Genomic DNA, 10,935 nt, shown 5'->3' on the forward strand with positions numbered 1-10,935 from the left:
TCCAATGACAATTGATTACCACTGCTGCTACACACCCAACACACACCTAAAGACGCACACCAAGAATCCTACATCAACTAGAGCAGAAGGGATCTTCATATCTCTGGGAAATTGTGACAAGCATTTTACTTTGACATCCCTAATGCAGAGATTTATATATATATATATATATATATATATATATATATATATATTTACAGCTGGTCTATGGTCTGTGATGAAATCAGCTCACAGGCCCACTGGACCACCTTTAATACATTTTATTTATGATTTTAATAAAGAAAACTTCAGGGTTAATATCTGGTCAATGCAATTGTGTGTGTGTGTGTGTGTGTGTGTGTGTGTGTGTGTGTGTGTGTGTGTGTGTGTGTGTGTGTGTGTGTGTGGAAGGGAGGGATTAGCCAAGAATGCAAATAAAGCTGATGATAAATGTAAGGAGGGAAAGAGAATGTTATGTGGAGAGGAACCAAGGTTTCCTAAATCTGTAGGCTTTTATGCATTTTTTATCAATGTGACTGTTCACATGAATAGCTTTCTTTTTATGCACAATGCCTACGCGTACAACCTACGATGACGAACTTTGACATTCCCATACTTTCATACTAATTGTTGGCTTCAGAGAGCGTAGTCTGAAGTGAGGTGAACGTACCCAGGAGTGAGTTACAGCTGCAGAGGCTGAGCTAGTAGATCCAGCTCTCTGCTGTGGACAAACACGCGCTGATGGGGCTTTCTGTACAAGACCACCTAACAGGGGGGGGGGGGTGGGATTTCTTACTGCTGGACTCCTATTTGCATCCTGTCCACAGTCCCTCTGGCATTTGTCCCAGCTGTCAGCCTTCACTCCGCACACACCACCCTGACTATATAAAACACCACGTCCTGTGCACACATGGAAACCTGCTGGTGAACTGCTGGTGTGAAGGTGAAACACCTTCTCACCACCACACACTGTGTGCATAAATACCTTTACCTGCTTCGGGCCCAGTCGCTAAACTCAATGTCCCTTGCAGTGTGGCTCTTAAAGATGAAGTCTATTTTAAATTGGTCTCTCGTGTTGGAGAAGTGTTCTGTACATCATCGGATAATGACGCCCTGTGCGGAGAGTCAGGAGGGAGAGGGAATAACTCTGAACTGCTCTCCTGCAAAGAAAAGTGTACAGATTGCAAAGAGCTCTTAATTAAACCTGTTCGATATATAACGGAAGAGAAAACGGGCTGGTAGGCATTTCATGCATTAGTATTCAATGTTGCATCATGGTGGTGACTGTGCAGTTGGTAAATTGTTTATGTCAACAGTTTCTCGGTGTGACCGCTGCTGTTAAGCCGGCGATCTCGTTTGTGATGTTGCTCAGCTAGTGGTCAGAGCTCATGACAGTCTTTGAGCAGTTATCTCGCAGCTTTGGGAGCATTCACCTCTCTCCTGGGAAAAGGTCCAAACATTTCTGTCTCCTCCGCCTCACTTCTTGCTCTCTCTGTTTCGCTCACAGACAGGGTGGTGTGCAGAGGGCGCCTGGTACAGACCAACACAGCAGGTGTCACCGCTGTGACTCTTTGTTCCTCGTTGTTACTAATATCTCTCTGGAATCTCACACAGTGCTCCACAAGTCCTTATAACTCAAAGTCATGGTAGATAGATTGACAGATTAAGCTTCTTCAAGCTGTGTCATTACTGTGCAATTTGAATATACCGAGTATAATAAGACTACTGCTGCATTCACATGGAATTAGGCAGATGGAAGACATCAAACCGGATATCGAGAGTGGGACAATGAACTGAGGTGAGGCCGGGAGAGAATACCCTCGACGGGAGCGGTAAACAGCATCGCGGCCCAAGGTTACGTTGGTTTTGTTTCACCACCGGATGGTTAACCGTCTTCATGACCTACATGAGTAGGACCATCAGCGAGGTGATTGGCTGGGGGGGGGCTAAACCGGGCTCAACTGACGGGGGGGGTGACGTCACTTTTCCGTTGTGGTGGCGGTGGCGGTTGTACCGGAGTACGGCGTCTCAGTCGTTTTTATTTTACTCGGTCCGCCCCTCAGTCCCGTCTCCAGCCACTTCCCAAAGGCCCCTGCAATGCCATTCTCCATCCATCCACCAATAATTGATATCATTCAAACTGATGAGTTATTCAAAAATTCACCCCCGTAAAGTTGCCATGTTCACCGCCTTAGTTGAGCATGCTAGCATGCTAACATGTTCACATCAACAATGCTAACATGCTGATGTTTAGCGGGTATATTGGTTACATTCATCTTATCGTTAACGTTTGCCAGTTAGCACTGTCGCTGAAGAACACCTGAGGCTGATGGAAAGGCATTTGGTCTTCCAAGTTTTGGACAAATTCGAATTTGCACCTGATGATTGCATTTATTATTATGATTCTTCCTGAGGGAAAATACCAAATGTCAGAGCAAACCATCCAGTAGTCTGGGAAGAAAACTTTTCACAAAGTCTCCTTGTATCATTGCCTCATCAGGTCCTTCCTTTACTCCCTGGACAGAGTGGGGCTCATAAACACAACAGCAGCTTGCCTGCAGTCAGCAGCATATGTTGTTTTCTGCTATTAGGCGATGCTTTAATCCTCTGTGAGAAAAGGGCAAATACAACGGGGGAAGAAAGTGTTTAATATTTCATTCCACCCCCCCACCCCCCCACCGAGGCCCTGTAATGGACTTCTGTGCCGTAGGAAGAGGCAAAGTTTTAGATTTCAAGGTAGATACAGTGAAGCATGAATCTGGTGCATCGATGAAAAGCACATTTATTTCACCGATTTAACCACAGTGGAGATTAAAGCAGACAATACTGCTGTATGGTTATGTCACCAGTCAAAGTTATTAATAGGAGTTATAGGATTTTTTCTTTAGTCTACACTGGGCAGAACTGTGACGTGTGTGTGTGTGTGTGTGTGTGTGTGTGTGTGTGTGTGTGTGTGTGTGTGTGTGTGTGTGTGTGTGTGTGTGTGTCCTACCTAATGAGTTCACAGTAATTTGAGAGTTTTGCAGCAGCTGTCTTACAGAACACATGACAGTGGATCACCAGTGGCATGTCTCAGCATCCCTCTCCTCTAAGCCCAGAACAACTGCATTCTGTCAGATGACTTTTGTTCAGATGAAAGAGGAAGATACAGAGGAAGAGGAGGAGGAGGAGGAGGAGGAGGAGGGTTGCTGGGGCTCGGCGCTTCAGCTCTGTATTGGCTGTTTGAACGAGAGGGGTTGGGTCTTTCTCCATCTCTCTCACCACCTCCACCGAGAAGCAGAGAGTGAGCAGCACGGGTAGGCAGCTTACACACACACACACACACACACACACACACACACACACTGACACACACACACACACACACACACACGCGCAGCTAGAGGCTGGAAGAAGCATGTCAGGACTTGGGACGGACCAGGATTCGAGGTGCACACACGTCGTACCTTCCAGGACAGTGAGGAACCAGCAGGATGAAGACGGCGGCAAAGAGTGAAGACATCAGAGCAGGACGGGCTGAGAGTGGGTGATGAAGACGGAGAGACAGACGGACAGAGATGTGTGACGGAGCTGCAGTGTCCCCACCTGTCAGAGAAGTTTGAAGGAGTGCTGCTCTCATGGCGGGACCGACCACACAGGAGCCCTTGAAGGTGATGTTTACGTCTATTTAACAGTGATATTACTCTCAATGTGTCTGTTTGGGGGATTGTAGTTTTTATGGCTTCCATAACATTATGTATTCATTGATTGATTTGGATGAAGCCCAAAATTCATTCCATGGGTTCTTCAATATCCAGTAAAACACATGTGAAAGAAACCCAGTCAGGGCTGTGACTTAACAGTTTCATAATCAATTCATTTAGAAATAGTTTCTTTGAATATAATCAGTTAAGCGGTTCCTCATAGAAATTCAATTTACAGTGAAAAGAAGAAAATACATTTGGGAAGCTGCAACCAGCTAATATTTGACATTTGGTTTCATAAATATATATAGATGATTATATTGATGATCAAAATTGTTGCCAATTCATTTTCAATAAAGGATTTAGTCTATGAAGTGTCATAAAATGACCATCCCACTTTCCCGGTACGTAAGGGGAGGTCTTACAATTGATTGTTTTGTACAAACAATAGCACAGAACCCAAATGAATGGAATGCACAATGATATGAAACAGATACAAGAAGGGAATCTCTACATTTGAGAAGCTGGAAGCAGCTAATATTTGGCATTTTTGCTTGATAAATGAAAATGATCCAAAACAGCTCTGTGTGTGTGTGTGTGTGTGTGTGTGTGTGTGTGTGTGTGTGTGTGTGTGTGTGTGTGTGTGTGTGTGTGCATTGACTGTAAGTTGACAGACCCGTTTCACTCTGTCATTTTCATTCGGTATCGTGAGTTTTACGCAGCAGCCATGCACACACAAGTCAAGCACGGTCCTCGGCTCTGCTGAGTGCGATGAAGAGCTCGGTGGTCTCCGTGGACAGCAGACGGGGTTGTGAGGTGGATCCGGCCGGTACCGGTCTTTCAGCCTCATTGCCTGAGACAGAGACAGCGTGGGGAGGAGAGATCAAGTTGACGAACGCCCTCCGACCCCCCATCCTCTCTGTGTGATGCCGTGTGCTTTTTCTTTTGTTTCATCGTAGAACTTATTTAAAGATATGAAGTCGCAGCTGGGAGACGTCTTTTAGAGACCGCTGCTTATGCCGCCAAACTAATCAGCGGAATACATTTGATTGATTGAACACAACAAAAGGGAATGCATTATGCGATGTGATGACTGCTCACAAAACCGACGCAGCCAAACACGGCAGGGAGTGAGATGGTGAAAATCTGTCGTCGTAAGCGAAACAGAAGTGCCGAACTGCACTTTTAAAACAGTGGAAATCAAGACTCCTCGGGCTGGATCAGGGCAAAACGGCCGAACCCAACCCGTATTACACCCAGTACCGTAGAATGCCACACACATACATGCACACTAATATAGACTTTAATATCGCTTGTCATAAAAGCGACATTGGGCGTGCCCCCGCTGGCCCAGAGGTCATAAAGATCCCCTCCAGCTGGGGATTCGCTTCAACAACAGAGCAGACAGTACACAGAAAAGCATGAACCCGAGTCTCCAGCATTCCTTATAGTTGGGCTTTAGTGTGTATCAATTTGCCTTCAGCATGGAGAGCGTCACGCTCCACTTGTCCTCTGCTCCGTTGCATGAAGTAGGATTCGTGAAGCTAAGGGGGGGTTTCGCTCCAGAGCTTTGGGTTTCTCTGCAGCCGAGCTGTCAAACGAAGAGTTCCTGCAGTCCGGAGACGACGGACAGTTGTCGTCGAATCAGTCGTGAATCCAAGCCTCTAATCGGTGATATTGAATGACAGCATTAACATTTAATGGCTGATCATTTCCCTTTTGTACACCACGTCATGTCAGTGGCTCCGCTGTGAGTTACTGCTCTTACAGTACAGTGCTGCAGATCATGCTGCCTGTCTGTGTCTAACTTCATCTTCCAGACCCAGCAGAAGTGCATCGCCATCTTTGCCCTCCTCTGCTGCTTTGCTGTGCTGGTGGCGCTGATCTTCTCATCGGTGGACATTTGGGGGGACGATGAGGACGGCATCACAGAGGAAAACTGTAGCAGAGACTGCAGGTGAGATGCTCTAACATGCTGAACATCTATGACCTAAGACACTGAGCAGGACTCCTGAAGACGTGTGAACAGACTTTGATGTGTACATGTGTTAAGTTCCACTGAACTGAAGAAGAGTGTTGATTTCAGCATTGTGCTCGTGGAGAACATTCCAGACGACCTCGTTCTCCCCGCGGGTGGCAGACCCCACCTCCCTCTCTCCGTTGGCTTTCACACACTGTTGGACGAGGCGAAGCACTCAGTTGAGGTGGTGTCACCTGTCTGGGCCTTAAACCCCTGGGAGCTCGAAACAACGCCAAGCTCTGCCAAACAGGTACGAAGTAATTGCGTTTCCCAGCCGTTGTAATGTAAGGGGTAATGTAATTATTCCCCCGCAGCTCTCATTGAGGTTAATCCTGCTGAGATCTACGTATCGCCAACAGTGAGTCAGAACATCCCTCTCCTCCTCAGGGTCAGCTGTTGTTCCAGAGGCTGCTCAGCCTGAAACCTCGTGGGGTAAAACTGAAGATTGCCAGCAGTCTGACTAACTCTGCTGAACTGAAGACCTTGGCAGCACACAGTGAGTGGCTGTCATATTTTCTATTTTATAAAAGCAATTTGATATGCCACAGCAACCTTCCAGAATGAAGATTTATAGCTCCAAACGACTCAGCCGATAACATTGTCTGTGCACAAACCGGTTTTTAGGAGAAGGAGAAGGAGTGTTTCAGTGTTTTAGTTGACAGATGTAGACTCATTTACACACCTGAGCCCCGTCCAGCGCCTCCACAGCAAGGGTCACGCGACCTTCATCACGTCTGCCAAACTTCACGATGAAGGTCAAAATAATCACGACTGTTAATGCACCTGGCTGCTTTCCTTTCAAAGCCTTCTGCAGCTCAGGCTGCCCTCATGTCCGTCAGACTCTCCACATTCCCACAATCCTCTGCGCCTCATCCTGCCGCCGCTCTGTCTCTCTGTCTCTCTGTCTCTCTGTCTCTCTGTCTCACGCTATCCAGACGCAGAGGTTCATTTTGTTAATATGACAGCGTTTACCAGAGGAGGACTGCATTCCTCGTTCTGGATCGTGGATCGGAGGCACATTTACATCGGGAGCGCCGACATGGACTGGAGGTCGCTCTCCAAGGTAACAGCAGACATCGACAACCTGAGCGTGCCGAGCAAAGTCAGGCCAGAGGATGAACGAGCTGCTGCTGCAGCTAGAGGTGTGGTCAGATCTGCAGCTCTTTTCTGGCCTCGATGAGGCTACAGCAGATTTTTGGGTGGTCTCTCAATAATACAAGCCGGACAAACTTAATTAAACGATAACATTTGCGCTCCACGGGGACTTAAAACATCGTCAGGATTAGTTCCACTCTACAACCTGTACCTTTTTATGCAATTACTCCAGCCGCTCCTAATGGGCATCGGGGGATGATTTAAGATTGCTGTCAGAAAGACAAGCAGCATTTCACTTTGCATTTAGTGTGTAATTCACTGCATTACAATAGAGGAGGAACCAGGGAGCATTAGCATACTGCTACTGGAAGCGGTTACCTGGCACTGTTCATGCTTCAGCGCGGGCTTGAGGAAGAACTACTGTTCAGTGTGATTCACTAAAGAGCCAGAGGGAAGGAAGAGACACACACACACATGAAGGGTGACACACACACACACACACACACACACACACACACACACATGATGAGACACAAAGAGGGCGAGTCAGATACTCCCTGTAGTAGAATAGACTTGGTACGTCTGTGTGCTTCCTTCTGGGTCACTCACCATAATAGAACACAAAACAATAATTAAGGACCAGACGGGATTATATATTTAGAACTCTTGTTTTTCTGTGAGGTCCAGACTGAAGAACAACGAGTGAATGAATTGCAATTAAAGTTTTCACATTAGAACCCATTCTGCCCAGAGGAGGAGTCCTGTTGACTTGAGTCACCGCTGAGTCTCCCTCTAGCGCCATCATGAGGTCGATGTTTGCAGTTTTGATTAAAATGTCTCGACCGATTATACCTGTGAAACATGAGCATGTGGGCGTCGTCACTGTGAGCATGTTGGTGAGCGTTCAGCACCTCACAGAGCCAAGAATCCCTGATCCTGTTGTAATATCATAATAGAATCAATTACTACTATGAGATGATCAAATCCTCTCACAGAGCGTTACTATTATCACTGTAGGATCAGCAGCACAATGCCTTTTATCTAACTCTAGTTCCTTTGTCACATTGTGAAAGCATCTGTCCAATGAACACACACACACACACACACACACACACACACACACACACACACACACACAGACTGCAACTTTTCTGCTGCATCACCTTCTCCTGAGTGCTTCTTCTTTCTGACGCCCCACAGAGGAAAGAGCTGGGGGTGGTGGTGTACAACTGCAGCTGTCTGGCTCTGGACCTCCACCGAGTCTTTTCGTTTTACTGGCAGCTCCACGAGAGGGACTACGTCCCCTCCATCTGGTCGAAGAGAGTCACGGCGCTGTACGGGACGCACGGCGCCCTGGAGCTACGCCTCAACGCCTCGGAGGCCGCCGCCTACGTGTCTGTGAGGAACGGCGTCCGTATTTTACCGCACGCTAACACATGAAGCGACTCCACGCAGGTTGTGTCCGTGATAAATGATTTAACTGCTCTGTGTTTCCTCACTCCGGACTAGATGCCGAATGTCTTTATAAAAGTTGCATTGCCAGCTAATAACAGACACACGCAGCGGGTGATTCATCATGTTAACGTCACGCTGAGGAGCATCTCAGCACCTCAGCCTAATTTGACAGTAATGAATCTTGTTACCCTCTAAGCGACAAGGCGCCTACCGGTTGCATTTAGGACATTCATCATCCTGCAGGAACTAACGGAGCCACGCTGTCAGAAGCTGCTGGCAACTCCAGCCTGCTCTTGTGCACGTGTGCCTTAATGTTTTCTTGCCCTTTACTTTGTCAAAATGTTTCACTGAATCTGTCAGACATTGTGGAAAACGATACACCTTAATTATGTTGACCTTATAAGTGCAACATGTTTCAGTGGGGTGTAAATTAGTTTCTTGAATTGGGACAAACTCAATATCAAAAGTCGTCCTCATCATATTTTTAGACTTTATTGGGGGAATTCTTTTCCACAGCACCATACTGAACAGGCTATGGCTATGGGGATCAGGTTCTCCCCTCCTGCAAGTTGTCCTGTACACCCTGTACCCTAAGAGCAGTAACTCACCTTCCACTTCTTTGCCTTTTCAAAGTTTTTATTACATTTTTGGGTACAGAGCTGTCTGAATGATGTATCCCGTCTGCAGACCTCTCCTGAACTCTTCTGCGCTAAAGATCGCACCAGAGATGTCGACGCCATCGATCAAGTCATCCAGAGCGCAAAGACGTTCATCTTCATATCTGTGACGGACTACCTCCCTCTGTTGAGCCGGACTTTCAGAGGAACGTCAGTCACAAGGTATATTAGAACTGTATTTCTAAGAGCTTTGAAACACATTGAGACATGGTTTCATGTGACGGATAGGTTGTATTAATTATGAAACAGTGTCTAATTACCATGGTTCCGATAGGTACTGGTCACCTATTGATGAGATGATCAGAGAGGCTGTGGTACTTAGAGGAGTCCGAGTCCGCCTGCTGATAAGCTTCTGGAAGAAGACTCACCCTCTCACCTTCAACTTTGTCACCTCCCTCAAGTCGCTCTGCATGCAGCTGCACAACTGTTCAGTAGAGGTGGTGCGTGAGTTCCTCCAGATACGTTTCACCAAAGCTGTGGTTTCTTATCGGCAGTGAACTTCTTCTAGATTCTTTATTCCTGCATATTACATGTAGAATAAGTGTGGCATCTCTACACACTGGTCATGATCCATGTATTTGTTTGCAGAGGTTTTTCAGTCACGAGGAGAAAGAGGAAGACGTTCAACACGGACTCAACCACAACAAGTACATGGTGACCGACAACGCTGTCTACGTCGGTAGGCGATGTGCACCAATCAATTCATTTGTCTGGTTATTTTACGTTCATGTTTTCAAGATATTTTGAGCAATTTGAACAACATGTCTTGACTTAAAGGACTCATCTAAAGTCAATGGTATTTTACCAAATGGGAAACTATAACTTTAGATTGTTCGCAAGAAGAAAAGCACATTATAGTAGAACTTAGGAGTCATTATTTTCTTGTCTCTCCACAGGGAACCACGACTGGGTCGGGAGCGACTTCGCCATCAACACGGGAGTCGGGCTGGTGGTCAAGATGAAAAATAGTGTCGAAGGCGGAGGAGTCCTGGACCACTTCAGGGCTGCTTTCGAGAGAGACTGGAGGTCACGCTACGCTAAGAGTCTCCAAGGAAACAAAGATCAACCGGGGAAACGCAGAAACCCGCAGCAAAGGAAACTTCATCTGCAGACTGAGGAGGAAGACGAGCGGAAGGACTCTTCATCTTTATGAGCAGAGAATGTCTTTCTATATCCTGAAGCCTCACCGGGCCGAAGACTCTAGATCACATGTACACAATGTGAGAACGTGACGCACACTATTAGACTTTATTTTAATAGATTCAGAAGCAATCAAAGACGATGTTTGAGGGAATACGTTGACTCACTGCAGTTGCAAGTTACAGTAATCGTATCTAACCACTTCATTAAACGTTGACTGTTATATGAGCATGCTATGCTGCACTAATACTGGAAGCAATATTCAAATTCAATCTATATATCATGACAAGCAATATGCTGATTATAAAATCAATATGCTCAACGTGAATCTTATTCAAATCCATAAACGTATCCCGTCAAACTTACCAAAACAAATCATTTAGTATTCAATGGTGACGCTTTCAATTTGTATTTTACGTCATTTAGGACTTTAATGCTGTAAGTGAAGAGCACACAGACTGTTTATCATCTCATTGAACGTGTTCATCTGACCTTATTAAATGTACATTTTTCCTAATTGTTGTGTTTATTCCAGCATCACCTCTCTGGGGAGCACATGGCCGACATTCACACATGTGGATTTGAACCATAAGGAGGCCTCTGGAGTCACAGAATTAGAGAATAAATACATCATGCATGTATGCGGGAAATTATGACCACAGTGATGAGGTCACTATGTATTATATGATCTCACATTGCACCCGTTGTAACAAAAGCTAAAGTCACTTGTTGGTCAAAACAGAACATCTCCAGTATGTCCAAGAAATTGCTCCGTTGCGCTAGAAATAGTCCAAAATATGAATTTAATTTGAGTGTTTGATTTGTGTGATGCTACATCTATACGCCCCCGTGATGAACTCAGTCCAACTGCATGAACCACATGTGT

The 10,935-nt window shown here is 46.0% G+C and overlaps 1 protein-coding gene across 2 annotated transcripts; it reads left to right on the forward strand.

Annotated features, from left to right (window-relative positions):
- Positions 1–3,264: 3,264 nt before the first annotated feature.
- pld5 (phospholipase D family member 5) lies at positions 3,265–10,535 on the forward strand. 2 transcript variants are annotated; one of them, XM_068728931.1, is made up of 10 exons: positions 3,265–3,629; positions 5,483–5,619; positions 5,749–5,932; positions 6,070–6,178; positions 6,618–6,745; positions 7,978–8,175; positions 8,920–9,071; positions 9,184–9,349; positions 9,498–9,588; positions 9,806–10,535. In XM_068728931.1, the coding sequence occupies exons 1-10, from the start codon at positions 3,597–3,599 to the stop codon at positions 10,060–10,062; spliced, it is 1,455 nt and encodes a 484-aa protein (XP_068585032.1). In that variant the 5' UTR covers positions 3,265–3,596; the 3' UTR covers positions 10,063–10,535. The 2 variants fall into 2 exon arrangements, with proteins under 2 accessions (XP_068585032.1, XP_068585033.1); XM_068728932.1 differs by having other exon boundaries at positions 9,184–9,353; positions 9,806–9,962.
- Positions 10,536–10,935: the final 400 nt, after the last annotated feature.

The sequence above is a fragment of the Cebidichthys violaceus genome, unplaced genomic scaffold, assembly GCF_023349555.1.
Source record: "Cebidichthys violaceus isolate CVI_PGR_0920_01 unplaced genomic scaffold, fCebVio1.0.p SCAF_44, whole genome shotgun sequence".
Lineage (NCBI taxonomy): Eukaryota > Metazoa > Chordata > Actinopteri > Perciformes > Stichaeidae > Cebidichthys > Cebidichthys violaceus.